Source organism: Schistocerca gregaria, chromosome 1, assembly GCF_023897955.1.
Source record: "Schistocerca gregaria isolate iqSchGreg1 chromosome 1, iqSchGreg1.2, whole genome shotgun sequence".
In the NCBI taxonomy this organism is placed as follows: domain Eukaryota; kingdom Metazoa; phylum Arthropoda; class Insecta; order Orthoptera; family Acrididae; genus Schistocerca; species Schistocerca gregaria.
The window spans coordinates 252,787,501-252,806,691 of record NC_064920.1 but is presented as its reverse complement, the minus strand read 5'-3'; the positions used below and the strand labels follow the sequence as shown (position 1 = coordinate 252,806,691).

At 44.5% G+C, this 19,191-nt stretch overlaps 2 protein-coding genes across 3 annotated transcripts in view; one reads left to right on the top strand and one right to left on the bottom strand.

Annotated features, from left to right (window-relative positions):
- Nucleotides 1-19,191, bottom strand: part of LOC126339265 (nitric oxide synthase, salivary gland) — a 1,479,392-nt gene that overhangs the window by 617,401 nt on the left and 842,800 nt on the right. The window lies entirely within an intron of this gene.
- Nucleotides 4,588-7,436, top strand: LOC126339291 (uncharacterized). Its single transcript, XM_050001618.1, has 2 exons — nt 4,588-6,096; nt 6,256-7,436. Exons 1-2 carry the CDS (start codon nt 4,725-4,727, stop codon nt 6,591-6,593), a joined length of 1,710 nt encoding a protein of 569 aa, XP_049857575.1. The 5' UTR covers nt 4,588-4,724; the 3' UTR covers nt 6,594-7,436.

Here is a 19,191-nt window from a genome sequence, read left to right as displayed (position 1 = left end):
CTTCTTTTTCTGGTTGTTCAGTAAAGCATACACACGCAGACCTCCCTTTTTAGTCTTCAGCCCAGGCTGTTCTTTCAGTTCCTCCTTACGTTTTCTCTTCATCTCATATTCCTCCAGCTTCTGTTCCACACGGGTGCACATCTGTCCTCTGGCCGCGTTCCATTAGTCGTGCCCAACGTTACATACAAACGGGATTGTATTCTGTATGTTAAACTCACTTAACTTACACCTCGAATCCATAAAATGATATTGTGATTCACAGGTTCTAATGACATATTCACTGAAATGTAAATCAGTAATAGCTACACTCCTGGAAATGGAAAAAAGAACACATTGACACCGGTGTGTCAGACCCACCATACTTGTTCCGGACACTGCGAGAGGGCTGTACAAGCAATGATCACACGCACGGCACAGCAGACACACCAGGAACCGCGGTGTTGGCCGTCGAATGGCGCTAGCTGCGCAGCATTTGTGCACCGCCGCCGTCAGTGTCAGCCAGTTTGCCGTGGATAACGGAGCTCCATCGCAGTCTTTAACACTGGTAGCATGCCGCGACAGCGTGGACGTGAACTGTATGTGCAGTTGACGGACTTTGAGCGAGGGCGTATAGTGGGCATGCGGGAGGCCGGGTGGACGTACCGCCGAATTACTCAACACGTGGGGCGTGAGGTCTCCACAGTACATCGATGTTGTCGCCAGTGGTCGGCGGAAGGTGCACGTGCCCGTCGACCTGGGACCGGACCGCAGCGACGCACGGATGCACGCCAAGACCGTAGGATCCTACGCAGTGCCGTAGGGGACCACACCGCCACTTCCCAGCAAATTAGGGACACTGTTGCTCCTGTGGTATCGGCGAGGACCATTCGCAACCGTCTCCATGAAGCTGGGCTACGGCTCCCCACACAGTTAGGCCGTCTTCCGCTCACGCCCCAACATCGTGCAGCCCGCCTCCAGTGGTGTCGCGACAGGGGTGAATGGAGGGACGAATGGAGACGTGTCGTCTTCAGCGATGAGAGTCGCTTCTGCCTTGGTGCTAATGATGGTCGTATGCGTGTTTGGCGCCGTGCAGGTGAGCGCCACAATCAGGACTGCATACGACCGAGGCACACAGGGCCAACACCCGGCATCATGGTGTGGGGAGCGATCTCCTACACTGGCCGTACACCTCTGGTGATGGTCGAGGGGACACTGAATAGTGCACGGTACATCCAAACCGTCATCGAACCCATCGTTCTACCATTCCTAGACCGGCAAGGGAACTTGCTGTTCCAACAGAACAATGCACGTCCGCATGTATCCCGTGCCACCCAACGTGCTCTAGAAGGTGTAAGTCAACTACCCTGGCCAGCAAGATCTCCGGATCTGTCCCCCATTGAGCATGTTTGGGACTGGATGAAGCGTCGTCTCACGCGGTCTGCACGTCCAGCACGAACGCTGGTCCAACTGAGGCGCCAGGTGGAAATGGCATGGCAAGCCGTTCCACAGGACTACATCCAGCATCTCTACGATCGTCTCCATGGGAGAATAGCAGCCTGCATTGCTGCGAATGGTGGATATACGCTGTACTAGTGCCGACATTGTGGATGCTCTGTTGCCTGTGTCTATGTGCCTGTGGTTCTGTCAGTGTGATCATGTGATGTATCTGACCCCAGGAATGTGTCAATAAAGTTTCCCCTTCCTGGGACAATGAATTCACGGTGTTCTTATTTCAATTTCCAGGAGTGTATAAGCTTACCTTCTTATTTTCCTTCTGCTCAAATAGATACAACAAAAAAAGTTTACTTCACATCGGTTCCGAAGATTCCGGAATGTGTACACAAAATTGGAACAGAGATTGACATAAACATAGTTTCCGCTCCTTGTGTTGTTCATGAAAACAGCACACTGCACCATCATACACCTTGACCTTCAGATGTGTTGGTCCAGATTGCTGCACACACTGGTAACCCAGTAGCACTTCCTCTTGCGTTGATACATGTCTGTGTTCGTTGTGGTATACTATTAACCAGTTCATCAAGGCACTGTTGGTTCATATTGTCCCACTCCTCAAACGTGCAGGACCCATTACCCACAGGGATTCGGTGTAGATCCCTCAGAGTAGTTGGTGGGTCACGCCGTCCATAAACAGCAATATTCAGTCTATAAAAGTTCGATAGGAGTCTGGCTGGAGAACATGCTAGAGACTCTAGTCGAGCGATGTCGTTATCCTCAAGAAAGTCATTCACAAGAAGTGCACGGCGGGGGCACGAATTGTCGTCCATGAGGACGAATGTCTCGCCAATATTCTGTCGATATGGTTGCACTATCGGTCAGAGGATAGCATTCACGTATCGTACTGCCGTTACGGCGCCTTCAATGACCACCAGCGGCGAAAACTTAATAAACCACGAAATAAATTAGACACAGAGGTAAAAATTGACACACATGCTTGGATGACATGGGGTTTTATTAGGACAAAAGAAATCACAAAATGTGCGACAGATGGCGCTGAACAGCAAAACGTCAGTGACTGCGCATGACAATCGTGTGTAAAAGGAGCTGTAATGAGAGAGGGAATCAGATGCGCCAGCAGTCGCAGCATGTTGACGTTACCTGGAAAGCCGCTTTTAGTAAAACTGTATTATCAGAATGGGGAATGTGCTGGTTCAGCGTTACGATCCTATCGCCATAGGAAGGAGATACGAACGGGCAAGTGTCCGTTGACAAATGCAGCTGTGGCGAGAATGATTTCGAAGTTCGAAGCCACTGGTTGTTTAGACGATACACCCCGTAGTGGCCGACCGAGCACAAGGCGTAATGCCGAAGAAATGGAGACTGTAGCGGCTTCGTCTATGCACGGGGAAGTCAGCGCTCGTGCAGTCGCACGTCGCAACGGCATTCCATATATTATTTTTTGGTTGGCACTTAGGCGTACCCTCCGATGCTATCCGTACAAAATCCATCGGCACCATGATACGTGGCGATTTAGCGAAGCGGAGGGTATTTGCGGTGTGGGTGTTTCAAAAGATGACGGACGATGACTATTGGTTGAGGAACGTGTTGTGGACCGACGAAGCTCATTTCGCTCTCCGACGATGTGTCAACGCCCACAACTGCAGAATTTGTGCGACCGAAAATCCTAGACCTGTCGTGGAAAATCCATACCACGACGAGAGAGTCACGGTATGGGTTGGATTTACCACATCTACCGTTATCGAGTCTATTTTCTTCGAGGAAATGCGTGATTCAGATTTTGTAACTGCTACCGTGACGGGTGAGAGGTACGCCGATATGTTACAGAATCGCATCATCCCCAGCCTGGCTGATAAACACCTGCTGGAACGTACGATGTTTATGCAGGATGGCGCTCCACCCCATATTGCTAGTAGCGTGAAAGATCTCTTGCGCGCGTCGTTTGGCGATGATCGTGTGCTCAGCCGCCACTTTCGTCATGCTTGGCTTCCCAGGTCCCCAGACCTCAGTCCGTGCAATTATTGGCTTTTGGTTTACCTGAAGTCGCAAAGGTATCGTGATCGACCGACATCTCTAGGGATGCTGAAAGTCAACATCCGACGCAAATGCCTCACCATAACTCCGGACATGTTTTACAGTGCTGTTGACAACACTATTCCTCGACTACAGCTATTGCTGAGGAATGATGGTGGAAATATTGAGCATTTCCTGTAAAGAACATCATCTTTGCTTTGAGCCGGCCGAAGTGGCCGTGCGGTTCTAGGCGGTGCAGTCTGGAGCCGAGCGACCGCTACGGTCGCAGGTTCGAATCCTGCCTCGGGCATGGATGTGTGTGATGACCTCAGGTTAGTTAGGTTTAATTAGTTGTAAGTTCTAGGCGACTGATGACCTCAAAAGTTGTGTGTCAATTTGTACCTTTCTATCTACATTATTTCGTAATTTATTCAGTTTTCAAATTTATACTGACATGTTGATCACCCTACACATCCACTAAATAATACACTGAGATGAATTGGTTGGGAGAGGAGAGGAAGGATCCGTGGCTGACGAGCCGGATCAGACAAGTCGGGAGACGGATGGGGGAAAAAAAACCTGAGGTATGTATAGAACGCGGTGTCAGATTTGTTACAGACAGTAGACTCGTATTCAGAATAACAGCGGTTCAGATCGTCATCCTATCACTCAGCTTTAGAATTTTAGTGGTCACTTAAGTCGAAGAATTTCGGGCTAGTACCTTTTAAAAAGGAGCGGCCGAATTCGTTCCTCTTACGTCCACAATATGAAATTATGCTCCGTATCTAACAGCCTATTCGTCGACGTGACATTAAATACCGATCTTCTTTCCTCACACGAATTTGACATTCCTTGGAATACATAAATCTTTCCGAACAGACCAAATGCACGAAGACACTCCTACACGTGTGGGGCCCTCAATGAAATGTAGAGCGCATTGTTTAAAGTCGAAAGACGTCATTAAGTGAATCATACGGCTTACTACACAGGAATGCCAGCAAGGTCAGCTTTCAGAAAGCGACGTCATTATCTGTGGCTCCCGTATTCTGCTATCGCTTTATCGCTACGCCGCTTCGAAGCTTCCACCGGACTGCTGCAGTGCTGAGCAAACAGCTCGGACGGAAAGGCGCTAGTGCTTCTCTCGCGCATTTAGTGCTACGCTAGAGATCGCGGCCACCGCTGTTTGCCACCGACACCTGAGTGATTCCTACGAGGCCCAACGAAAGGAACCTGTTTTGCTACGTGTCGTAATAAACATGCCACAGTTCGATGAAGCTGTCGTCCATGCGGATGAAGACACACCAGTCGGCGCACCAATCCGCCAGTTGGCCGGAGAATGGCCCCAGTTCAGAGTCGCGTGCGACAAGTGGATGCACTGCCCCGACTATGGAGCCCGTGCCCACGAAATACTCTTCGTCACCGAACAGGTTCCAGACCTTTCTCATCAAAGTAAGTGGATAGAGGACGTTGTCAGAATCATCGGCAATAAGATATCGACGGATGAGGTCTCAGAAGAGGACGTCATCGGCGTGAGTTTGACGGCGTGGGGACTCGAGGAGAAACATCGAGTAGTAGTGATGGGTATGCGCCAAAAGAAGCTAATAAGTTTGAGTGCCTTGAAGAGCACTTTTGAAGGAATCAAGCGCGATAGACCTACATTTCTATCCAACGGGCCGCTAGTCATCAAAGTTAAGCACGTCAGGCTAAACACGCAACAACCGATTTGGGACATAAGAGAGTTCCGCCAACGTTGTTTGAAGAAGAAATCTATAATTACAGCAGGCTCCACTCCGTTACATGTTGAAAACTTGTCGCGTGCTCTTGCCCTCAGTAAAGCCTACTTACAGAGACGCAACTCAACGCGACTGAGCAAAATATACAAGAGACTTAAGGGATCGAACAGTATTCACCTGCAAGTGGAAGCCATGGCGCTGCGCAGAATGGCGGGAGCAAGTGTTGCAAACATCGGTTTGGCCCTGCACCGATTCGACCGGTACTACACCAACAAGTTTACGCTAACGGTGTTTCTGGGACTGGACGGAAAGAGCGTTCTCTACGAGAGCTGGGCACCACCGAAGCCTGGCAGGCCGTACATGGACGTCGTCACAGATGGCCGCGATTTCCATGTGGTCACGTCTATCGGCGCAGCCTTTTCTTCTGGTCAGAAGCGCCTATACTGCCGCCATTGTCGAGTGCATTACCGTTACGAGAGCGAACACCAGTGCTTAGAGTGCTGCAGTCATTGCCGGAAAGTCGGAGTGTGCTTGCCTGGTCAACACAAACACTGCAACGCGTGCAAAAGGGATTTCGTCAACGACAGCTGCTTCAAGAGACACCTGTACGTGAACCGAGCAGGGAAGAGCACATGTGACTTGCTGCAAATGTGTACACTCTGTCGGGAAGAGTACAGCGTCGAGGGAAGGGCCAGAGGGCACATTTGCGATAGGAGACAGTCTAACCAGGCCGTAGCCACTGTGGCTGTGAGGAGAAGTGCGCGACCTCGCTGTGTCGGAGGATCTACTGGTAATTCAGACAATGCGAAGAGGCCCCGTCTGGATGTCGACTCGCCAGTTCTTGCAGCTGCAAAAAACATAGCACTCTTCATCGCGTCTACATCGCGTGAACCTGGTGATGAACGTAACAAAATGGTTCAAATGGCTCTGAGCACTATGGGACTCAACTGCTGTGGTCATTAGTCCCCTAGAACTTAGAACTACTTAAACCTAACTAACCTAAGGACATCACACACATCCATGCCCGAGGCAGGATTCGAACCTGCGACCGTAGCAGATGAACGTAACACTTTCGGTTCAGAGACAGCTGACATGCCAGAAAAGTACACTTCTCGTCCAGCTACAAAATCACCTGCTATACCAACAGTTGCCCAAGCACGCGGCAGCCCTCTGTGTACGGAGAGATCGGTGGGCTCTGCACAGAATCCCTCTGCTGGTCCATCGCCTGGAGCTGGGAATCTGCCGCCTGGAAGGGAAGCAGTGCGAGGTGGACGTCAGACTGGAGGCAGTGGAGCGGCGGCCGACCTGCCAAAGGAAGCCGGGCCAACTCCTCCACATCCTGTTCGAGCACTCCATTACACAGACGAAAGAAAGGTGGTTGTTTATTATTAAGCTGACTGTAAGTGCTGGCACTTTAGTAACTCCAACGGAACATCCCGTACGAATTATGATGTTGCCAGCAGTGAATTACTAATTGTCTTTTATCATAACTGTGGTCGATTACCCAATCATTTAAGTTTCTACATATAATGCTTATGTTCTTCGTCATCCAGGGACTTTAAATTTACTGTGCCCACCGTGATGCCCGTAAATACAAATCAATTACAAGAACTTTAAACTTTAGGATTTCATATCTGTGCTTCATCTCTATAAACTAAACTAGTGTTTTCTACGTAAATTCTTATAGTTTAGGTTACTTATGTACGAAAATTCTTCATGTGTCACAACCTCGTTGTCGACGGGACGCTAAACATTAACGTCCCTCCAGCCTTTATTAGAATTTTTTAAGCTTGATGGCTAATGTACGTCATAACAGTTATATTTAGTACATGATTTTTGAAACTTTCTTTTGTATTAGTTTTTGGCTGTGTGTGTGTGCGTGTGTGGGTGTGTTTATGTCTGCTTGAGGGCGCAATAATATGTGGGCAGTTATTCCATCAGACTGTGGAATAAGCTTAACTTTTATCATAGTTAACCTATATGTGGGAATAAACAGAGGTAGTGGGATATACATTATTTTATGCATCTTAGGTATGGATTTACGCTGCAAGAATAAAGTATTTCCAGCATAAATACATTGTTTGGAACTACAGACAGAAAATTGACGGAAGTCTTGCTGGTAACGGAATACTTCTGTTTGTGTATTTGATTATTACATTTGCGGTGTCATTAAGATTTGTTCCTTTTGTGCCAAATACGAAATTAAATGCCGTTCAGGAAAATAAAATGCTTTTGAACACGTTTAAAACAATGTACATGCGGAAAAATTCTGCCTCAAGATCCTTTCCCATACATATTTTGCCATGTGTGTTGTTTTCTTTTTGCATAATATTCAGTAGTCATGCTCTCCATGAAGTGATATTTGTTGGTACTTTTCTGGTTCGTTTCGGTAACCTGCATCAAATTTGAATTTTATATTTCTTTATTTTTGACCTGAAATTTTTTGCTTGTATGCACTGCCACTAGATACCAAATTCTCAGTGGTGAACCAAACCACAGGTGGATGTTTCGGATATGGAATTCTCTCTTCCTTCTTGTAATTTTTTCCGCCACGCATTCTACAAGAGAGATCTCCATTCTCCAGATCTTTAAGTGGCGTATGTTACGTACCATTATAATATTTATGCATGTATTTGTATGCATATATGATGCTAAGTGGTGCCTCGTGAAGTAATTTCAACACGTTCAGGCGAAAAACTTATTACTCATTTCGTTCCTCTTATCCTATAATTAAAAATAATGGGAATGTATTTCTTACATCTCATGACTGTGGAATGGGACAATTGTATGCTGAGAAAGCGTTGGAACTATGACAGAACTTTGGCCTGTTTGTAATACATGGACGTGACGTCGAACAACAACGAAGCTAAATGCATACGCCATAGAGAATGTAAGATGGAATTTTGGCAGTAAGTGACATCATAAAGTGATTCAAAAGCTTCATGCTTCACTACTGTTATTTGGTGAGGTATACGCTCACATACAAGAAGGCAACTTGATAACCATGGGAGCAAAACAAATGACTGAAGAATGAATCGATAAGCTGAGGAAACTATTCGTTAGGAAACTATTATTTTTCAGCACCGAGGTTATTTGCTTCACCTCCGCTGTTTGAGGGAGATGTTTTTATATTATCTGGGTGTTATATCTTACCTAGCTACGCAACGAAAAACAGAGACTATTAATCCTAGAGTTGTCATTACTATATTCGAAATTCATCGGATTTTTAGGATCCAATGTTAAAATTGTGTGGAAAATAATTTGTTACATCGATGGTCCTTAATAGCATGAAGAAACGACTTTATATGTTATTTAGTGTCTGCATCATGATGTGCTATTAGGCGCCGTTCATTCAAAACGCACATACCTATTGCCAATTGATATGAGAGGCAGTACATAGAAAACGTTTTATTCAGTTTAGGGAATTCATCAGATGTCAGTAAAACGAAAGGTAAAGACGGTTCCCTTTGATAGTTATGATCCTTGTCAACAGACCGAGTAATTTTTACAGGTGTTTTGGAAATCATCAATTTTACCCCTGGCACTTACTTACATTGACAGCCTGGCGATTCTTTAATGCCTTGGTAGCTGTCCTGTTAACTGACCCTTTATTTCAGTCAAGTTGAGCCATAAATTTATTATTTCCCCTATACAACTCAGTGCCTCCTCATTAATTGTTCATTCTACCCATTTAATCTTTAACGTTCTCTTGTAGCACCACATTTGGAAAGCGTCTGTTGCTGTCTAAACTGTTTCTCGTCTACGTTTCAGTTTCGTATAATGCTACACTCGCACAAAAACGTGCATAAAAGTCTTCGTGCCATTTATATTTATATACCGTCTCAACGAAATTAGATTTTTTTGAAATGCATTTCCTTCCAGTTCACGTTTGAACTTCACACCCTCTCTACTTCGACCATCGTCACTTATTTTGCTGCTTAAATACCAAATCACATCTACTACTTTTAGTGTCTCATTTTCAAATTCTCGCAGCAATCCTTATTTATTCGCTTTCATATTATAACCTCCTTTCAGGACACTATCAACTAGTCGTCAGTCAAAATTATAAAGTAAGCAAACTTAAAAAGTAGACCTGCGAGGTACGACAATAAAGTAATGAGACTGATTTTCTTTGCAAAATGTGGCAACCCTGCAGGCTTGCGTAGGCACAGTATCTTTGACCTTGGTCTATAAGCTACTTCTAGTCCAAGTGGCACATCGATGTAACTGCTCAGTCGTGAGTTGTGCTGTAATAGGTTAACACATATATGTGTCTCTTATCACTTACTTGTTAGAGCAAACGTAAATCAATCCAGAATTGTTGAGCCGTGCTATCACTGGTGATGAAAGTTTCTTTTTCTCTCTCTCTGGAACGATCCAGAGACAAAACGCCAAAGTTCGCAATGGTAATCAAAGGGATCGCCCAGAACATGAAAAAATCTCATGTCAAAGTCAAAAGTGAAGTGCATGCTTGTGTGCTTCTTTGATTCCAAGGGAATTGTTCACAAAGAGTGGGTGCCTCCTGGACAAACAGATAACCAATATTATTACCAAAAAAAATTTAGTAAGACTTCATAAAAGAGTTCATGTCCATGCCAACAATGCTAATAATTGGATTCTCCATCACGATAATGCGCCATCCCATACTGCTCTGTCAGTACAGCAATTTTTAACCTCAAAACAAATTTAATTAATACTGCTGCCATCTTATTCACCAGATATCGCTCCGTGCGACTTGTTCTATTTCCAAAACTCAAGACGGCGGTGAAGGGACACCATTTTCAAACAACACAAAATGTCCAAAAAGCTGTGACGAGGGTCTTGGAGGATATTACAGAAGATGAGTACCAGAAATGTTACCATCAGTGGCAGAAGCGCTGGAAAAAGTGTGTGCAGTCAGAAGGGAACTACTTCGAAGAAGCCAACACTAAACTTGACTAAAACGGTAAGCAACATGTTTTTCATATCAGTCTCATTACTTTATTCTCATTACATTAGCATAAACATTCCATAAATAATTAGTTAAAAGTAATTAGATTTGATAACTTCAGAAAGATACAATTAACAGGCTTTGGTATATGTACAGAAATGCACAAAGTGTTGTACACAAAAACCAAAACCCCAGAGGGTAATTATTATAGCAGAGAATAGACATCAACAATTATCACACTTCCTGATAAAATAAGAGAACAATCAAGAAGGGGAAATTGTCTTTGTCCTTGCAAAACCCTACCTTGTCCAGGATAGTAACCAGATTTCTCCTCAATTGAGAACAATCTTGGTAGTTTGACGATCTGCGATCTGACGTGCCAATTGTGACAGAATAAGGCACGGTATCCCTCAGGGGAACATCTAACAACTCTGTCAGTCAGTGCCAAGCCGAATAACTGCTTGCATATGGACCCGAGATCGATCAACACTTGTAGACTTGCCAAATTTGTGTAGCTCTTTCTCTTGAATGAGTCGTCCGGGTTTTCTGAAATCGTTAGCATTTGTTTGTCTGTCATGTGCATCTACCGATTTATGTCCCATTTCGGTTAATTAGTTCGTGCTACTTTTTCTTTTTTTTCTTTCTTACAATGTATTACAAGCCGGTTGGTTGTTGGCGCAGAGCTAGTATCCTACAGCGTTCTATTTGGTTCAGATCAGCCGAATTTGTTGACCGCGGTATGAAAGCGAACACTATTATTTTCCTCAAACCACTGTAGCATGATTCTGGCCTTGAGAGCCAGAGCTCTCTGGAGAGCCATCGTCATCCGGGAAGACATCAAGTATGAAGGGATGCAGGTGGTCTGCAAAAACGTTCACGTAGTCCACAAACTTCAGGGTGCATTAGATTACTTCCAAAGCTCCCATGGACGCTCACGTGAATGTTCCCCATGCCGTAATTCTCTCGACTGGCATCCGTGGTCCAGTGCATGTTGCGAGCACACGTTCGCCTAGTGATGGCGTATCCAGGCCATAGATCTGGTGTAACAAGAAATAAGATTCATATGACCAGACGACCTTATTCCATTTATTGACTGTTCACTGTTCACTCTCGATGATCCTGCGGCCAGCACAATCCTAATGCCAACGTAGTTAGGTCAACAAAGCCCCACATAGACGACGACTACTGCGGAGCCCTTTGTTCAACAATCCGCCCTTAATGGTGTGCTCCGGAACACTTGTTGCTGCACCAACATTATTTGTTGATAGATCTGCCACACATGGCTGCCTATCCTCGTGCACAGAGCGGGCAAGCCTCTGGCACCCTCGTTGTGTGTTGAGGCGTGCACGTCCGACACCTTACCGGTTACTTATGGTTTCACCGTACTTCAACCACTTTTATAAATACTCAGGACAGTACTACGCAAACAGGCAACCACCTCTGTCATTTCCGAAATACTTGTTCCCAGAAGCTGGGCCATAAAAACCTGCCCTTTATCATAGTCGTTCATGTCAGTCGATTTCGACGTTCGCGGCCCGTATTTCCCATCTGTCCCAGCTCTGCCATTACAGGGTATTTCAAAATGAATTCACGGGTTTTAAGGATTCATAGCACATATTACATTCACCTCACAATTATAAATAATACTCCAAAAGAAAGAGAAACACAAACAGTTTTCCTTAAAATTTGTTGTTGTGTTGTGGTCTTCAGTCCTGAGACTGGTTTGATGCAGCTCTCCATGCCACTCTATACTGTGCAACCTTATTCATCTCCCAGTACTTACTGCAGCCTATATCGTTCTGAATCTGCTAGTGTATTCATCTCTTGGTCTCCCTCTACGATTTTTACCCTCCACGCTGCTCTCAAATGCTAAATTTGTGATCCCTTTGTTCCTCAGAACATGTCCTACCAACCGGTCTCTTCTTCTTGTGAAATTGTGCTACAAACTCCTCTTCTCCCCAATTCTATTCAATACCTCCGCATTAGTTATGTGATCTACCCATCTAATCTACAACATTCTTCTGTAGCACCACATTTCGAAGACTTCTATTCTCTTCTTGCCCAAACTATTTATCGTCCATGTTTCACTTCCATACATGGCTACACTCCATACAAATACTTTCAGAAACGACTTCGTGGCACTTAAATCTATACTCGATGATAACAAATTTCTCTCCTTCAGAAACGCTTTCCTTGCCATTGCCAGTCTACATTTTATATCCTCTCTACTTCGACCATCATCAGTTATTTTGCTCCCCAAATAGCAAAACTCCTTTACTACTTTAAGTGTCTCATTTCCTAATCTAATTCCCGCAGCATCACCCGACTTAATTCGACTACATTCTATTATCCTCGATTTGCTTTTGATGATGTTCAAGACACTGTCCATTCCGTTCAACTGCTCTTCCAAGTCCTTTGCTGTCTCTGACAGAATTACAATGTCGACGGTGAACCTCAACGTTTTTATTTCTTCTCCATGGATTTTAACACCTACTCCGAATTTTTCTTTTGTTTCCTTTACTGCTTGCTCAGTATACAGATTGAATAACATCGGGGAGCGGCTACAAACCTGTCTCACTCCCTTCCCAACAGCTGCTTCCCTCTCATGTTTCTCGACTCTTATAACTGCCATCTGGTTTCTGTACAAATTGTAAATAGCCATTCGCTCCCTGTATTTTACGCCTGCCACCTTCAGAATTTGAAAGAGAATTATTAACATTATTTATTATGAACACCGATTACACATCGAGTGGATAGGCGAGTTGTTCCGAAACCTTGATCAATGTGTCAGGAGAAACTGTTGCAATAACACTGTTGCCGCCGGTCGGACACAGCGTCGTTTAACCAGTCGCGTACTGAGTTATACCAGTTAGGCGGCGCACCATCTTGCTCCCAAATAAACATGTTTTGTTCAGCTTCTTCCCGTTGAGGCACGGCCCGTAGCTGTAGCACATCAAGATAAGAAGCATCAGTTACAGTTGATTCACCGAAAAAGAAAGGCCTGTATACTTTCCCGGGGATGTTTCTTGGGGCTAAGCGTGAAAGTCTCGCACCCGTGCAAGATGTTCTTCAGTCACTCTTCGTCATTCCACACTCTTCCCATTGCGCACAGGTACAATTTGGTGTATTATTTACCACTGTAAGTTGAACGTAGTAAATGCTACAACGCCTTAAGGCCGGTATACTAATTTTGTAACACCCTGTATATTCTCTATGCATCTTCACGTGCCGGCATCACCACCAGACGGCACTCAGTGTCGCTTTGAGCAGTGGCCATGATGATTTAGTATATCAGTGCGTTTTGGAGATAGACGTGATAAAGATTGTAAAGTTGCTGTGCTCAGAGATCTTCCTGTTATTCATGTCTGCATAGCGTTGGCGAGTTGTAAGAATAAGTAAAGTTGCGTACAAGAATGGGTGGATGTATACAGGGTGTTACAAAAGGTACGGCCAAACTTTCACGAAACATTCCTCACACACAAAGAAAGAAAATATGTTATGTGGACATGTGTCCGGAAACGCTTACTTTCTGTGTTAGAGCTCATTTTATTACTTCTCTTCAAATCACATTAATCGTGGAATGGAAACACACAGCAACAGAACGTACCAGCGTGACTTCAAACACGCTTTACAGTAAATGTTCAAAATGTCCTCCGTTAGCGAGGGTACATGCATCCACCCTCCGTCGCATAGAATCCCTGATGCGCTGATGCAGCGCTGGAGAATGGCGTATTGTATCACAGCCGTCCACAATACGAGCACGAACAGTCCCTACAGTTGGTACCGGGGTTGCGCAGACGAGAGCTTTCAAATGCCCCCATAAATGAAAGTCAAGGAGGGTGGAAGCCATGAAATTGGTCCGCCTCTACCAACCCATCGGTCACCGAATCTGTTGTTGAGAAGCGTACAAACACTTCGACTGAAATGTGTAGGAGCTCCATCGTGCATGAACCACATGTTGTGTCGTACTTGTAAAGACACATGTTCTAGCAGCACAGGTAGAATATCCCGTATGAAATCATGTTAACGTGCTCCATTTAGCGTAGGTGGAAATACATGGGGTCCTATCAAGACATCACCAACATTGCCTGCCCAAATGTTCACAGAAAATCTGTGTTGATGCCGTGATTGCACAAGTGCGTGCGGATTCTCGTCAGCCCACACATGTTGATTGTGAAAATTTACAATTTGATCACGTTGGAATGAAGCCTCATCCGTAAAGAGAACATTTGCACTGAAATGAAGATTTACACATTGTTGGATGAACAATAAGCAGAAGTGTACCCGTGGAGGCCAAACAGCTGGTTCTCCCGTAGCACTCACCATACAGTGACGTGGTCAACGTTACCTTGTACAGCAGCAACTTCTCTGACGCTCACATTAGGGCTAATATCCTCGTCCATTGCAGGTGTCCTCGTCTTTCTAGGTCTTCCCCATCGCGAGTCATAGGCTGGAATGTTCCGTGCTCCCTAAGACACCAATCAATTGCTTTGAACGTCTTCCTGTCGGGACACCTTCGTTTAGGAAATCCGTCTCGATACAAACGTACCGCGCCACGGCTATTGCCCCGTGCTAATCCATACATCAAATGCGCATCTGCCAACTCCGAATTTGTAAACATTACACTGACTGCAAAGTTCGTGATGAACACTAACCTGTTGATGCTACGTACTGATGTGCTTGAGCAATGAGTCGCATGTCAACCCAAGTACCGAATTCAAAATTACTTTCCTTCAATTGGGCCAACTGGCGGTGAATCGAGGAAGTACATTATATACTGACGAAACTAAAGTAGCTCTAACATTGAAATTAAGCGTTTCCGGACACATGTCCACATAACTTCTTTTCTTTGTTTGTGTGTGAGGAATGTTTCCTGAAAGTTTGGCCGTACCTTTTCGTAACACCCTGTATACGCAGACTGAAGCGTCGAATGAAGGCTTGTACTACAGGCGGGATTCGAAGCCATGTCTCCTGCTCACTATGCAGATTGAAAGTTTCATTTAAAATAATTTTTTGCTTGGTTTTGTACACGTACTGGCTTGGTTGGTTGGTTGTAACTATGCTATTGTTTGGCTTTGGGTGACTTTGTGCCTTTCCAAGTGGGGAGAGAAAGTAAATATATCTGAATACATGAATTTAGCCCTGTTTGTTATGTTTCTAACAGTGTACAAACTGATTAAATCCCATACTTAAGTATTAATTTTTCAAATTAAACAAGGTCCCTGCACGTTAATGGTCGGCCTAGTAACTATGTTCATGAAATGGACCCTGTGCGCTGAAAATTTTCGTAGCAAACTGATTCTGAAATGAATATATTTTGCCTCGTAAAGTAACTGCTTCGGAATGCAGTGCTTGCTGCTCTCTGTGCACCAGCTGCAAATTACTAACTGAAGTTGCTGAGAGGTTAGTGCAGTGCTCCAGACAACAGGTAAACTATTTTATACACATCACCGAGTGAGACACTCCGTGAAATAAAAGCGACTTGGACCGAGGATATGGACAATGTTCTTAGGGCAAATAATTGTTTAACAAATTGTTTGCAAATTGTCTGATATATTAGTACTTGTATGCAGTTCTCTTTACAACACTCATTAACACTGAAACTTCCTGGCAGATGAAAACTGTGTGCTTGACCGAGACTCGAACTCGGGACCCGTACGAGTTCGATTCTCGGCCCGCCACACAGTTTTAATCTGCCAAGGAGTTTAATATGAGCGCACACTCCACTGCAGAGTGCAAATCTCATTCTGGAAACATTCCCCAAGCTGTGGCTAAGCCAGGTCCCTGCAATATCCTTTCTTTCAGAAGTCCTAGTTCTGCAAGATTCGCAGGAGAGCTTCTGTAAAGTTTGGAAGGTAGGAAACGAGGAACTGGCAGAAGTACAGCTGTGAGGACGGGGTGTGAGTTGTGCTTGGGTAGCTCAGTTGGTAGAGCACTTGCCTGTGAAAGGCAAAGATCCCGAGTTCGAGTCTCAGTCCGGCACACAGTTTTAAACTGCCAGGAAGTTTCATATCTGCGCACACTCCGCTGCAGAGTGAAAATCTCGCTCTGGACTCATTAACACTGATGAAGCGCAATATTGATCCCGAATTCTTACTCTTACAATTGTTAGATAAATCATTAATAAACATGAAAATTACCTCACAGTGAAAATTACTCAATCTTAAATGAAAATCTGAAGTTCCCTGGTATTGATATCTCGTTCAAATCGACTCTAACCACTCGCGACTGCGATGTCAGTAAGTTAAAATTCCGTCTTCATTCCTCTTCACACACTTCATTCTAAAGCACTAATCAAATCCTTCTTCTCTGCTTCACAACATTCGAACACAAATCATTTTACTTAAACACCGATTGTAGTGTTTCGTTCTGCTGCCGCTGGGATGGAGTGGTACCGCAAAAATATCGTGTTTAGGGTCATCATAGATTTCCGCTCATTACAGCATGAAACAAATAGCAAAAACACACATTAGCACACACGTATAAGCTAGTTCTGTCAATAGGTTGCCACTGAATTGCCCTCTCTGTTTATTGATTGGATAGCCACTGAATTGCTATTTATTTATTTAATGGAATAATAATAATTATTAAAAGGTGGCAATTTTATTTAAGCACTGCTTTTACTCTTTCGATTGTTGCGAGTCAGGGATAGTGCAATGCTGCTCGCTTTGGAGAATACACATTTTGTAAGAATTATTTGGTCCAGGAAACACTTTTGCGATCACGGTTGCGATTTAGACGGTATTTGCGTAATTGTACTGATTAAAAGTTATCGTTTCCGAAAGACGCAGGTTCGATTAACGCTGTGTGCACTTTTGCGCGTATAATGAAATTATTTATAACACGTCGCGTATCAAAAAGAAACATGCGAATCACAACCGTGATCAAACGAACAAAGTATATGATAAGATAAATGTTCTTCGCTGTTATTCAGGACAGGCTCAGAATAGATCTTGCAATTTTTAGTTATAGGAAATCACAAGACGTTACACTTTAGAGATATTTGTTTTGAATAACATGTATTTACCTTCTCTCTCTCTCCTTTTTGCAGCCTTTATACCTTCACATCGATTAAGGAACTTTTCCTTCTCTACCGACTAGTACGAGAACAAAATTCAGAATCAACAAAATGTCTGACATGGAATTATTATATGCTTAATCCTTACCAATGATATATAATTTCGTAGTACAAACAATGCTAATTTTTTCCATCCACTGGAAATTCTTTGATACACTGAGCACAAAAATGAAAATAATAAAATTATAATTACATTTTTAATATCACGAATACTTTTTAAATCATGAAAATAAGGTTTGACATTGTCGTAATATTACTTTTCATCATTGTAGCACTACAAGATGCACCTAACTTTACGTCTACATTGCCACGACTGTTCTGCTCAGCATATTTCTCACTACTACTCAAACGACAGAAACTCCCGCGCTCCTTGCTGCAAAGTAGCGATGAAAAAACAAACACATCTTCCGGCCACAAAGCTATTCTGACCAAAGATTGCACGCGCATAATGAGCGATTCAAAAATGTCGCTTAGCATTTGAGATATCCAAAGTATGCACAAATTCCAGACATGCAACTAACAAACTTGCAATGGACCTGTTTCAAGATACGGTAGCCAGTGCGCCAAGCTACACCAAGGCAGAGTGGCTCTGCACAACAGCACACATTACGCTAGCGCGCCTCGCTCCTCAATCTAAATTTCCATTCACGCCTCAGTTCACTTGGTACTATCTTAAACTCGAACAGCATAGCAGAGAGTTTATAGCTGCATCGGAATAGCACCTTAGCATCCAACGAAACGTGGCATTCTAGTTCAAATCCAGGCATAAGTGCTTTTCAAGTCTCAAAGATCTATGATATACATATGCAGACTGAAGTGACGAATAAAAATTTATACTAACGCTGGGATTCGAACTCAGGTTATAACACCACCCTGCTTCCCGGGATTTGCGACATTACAAGTTAACAGTGACCGTAAATTATCGATTTTGACCCGTGTCGGTATAAGGCATCCGAATCCAAAGTAAATAATGATTATTCCGCGCGAAACAGGAGACGTTATAACTTGATCGTTATTGAATGAGTAATTTCATTCAGTAACGATCAGTAAATGAAATAATGGGAATAAATTGGAAATAAATTTTGCCAGTGGAAATTTTGCCGAAAGAAATGATTGAGTTGCAAAAGCAATACTGGCATAAGTAAAGCTGTGAGTACCGGGCGTGAGTCGTGCTTCGGTGGCTCAGATGGGCAGTCTGCCGCCGGCAGTGCTGCGAGGCGGTCACGCGCCAGAGCGCTGCGGGCGAGGCGCGCACGGTGTGTTTGTGTTTACTTCGGCCGCTGTAAGTGCCGTTTTCCCGTCTAGACCACCATGGCGCACAACTATCGGAAGAAGACATTACGTTTCAACTTTTGTTCCGACTTCGCCCGACCCAAGGCCCTGGAGGTAGAACGATTTATTCGCGATGAAGTTAAGATACCACCAACGGATCTAATTGGTATCCACTTGTCGATAGTTAGCAGTACCGTCTACGTCAAAATGATCAACGATGCGGCGTGCGACAAGGTGCTTCAAGAGACAAAACGTGGACTGCGCTTCTGCCATTCCGACGGCAACGTCGGACCCGTTACCGTCGATCACGCAGGTCTCGGCACACGGACGATAAGGATATTCGAACTGCCGTTCGAACTACCTGCAGACGTCGTCATCGAGGCGCTCCGTCCCTATGGCAACGTTCTGGAACATGTTGCCGAACGATGGGTACAATTTCAGACCTATCCCGTTTTAAACGGTGTTAGACAGGTCCGCATCGAGTTGCAGAAACACGTGCCTTCTTATCTACGTATCGGAGGCTGCCGTGCCATTATAATGTACGACGGCCAACCTCGAACCTGTTCCGGTTGCGGGAAAGAAGGTCACCTACGGTCTGAATGCATTCAACGACGTGTCGCGCAGCTCCCGTTGTCGGAAGCGCCCGTCTCACCCACTATGACCGCCCTACCGGTCACTTACGCAGCGGCTCTTGCCACGTCTACAGTTTC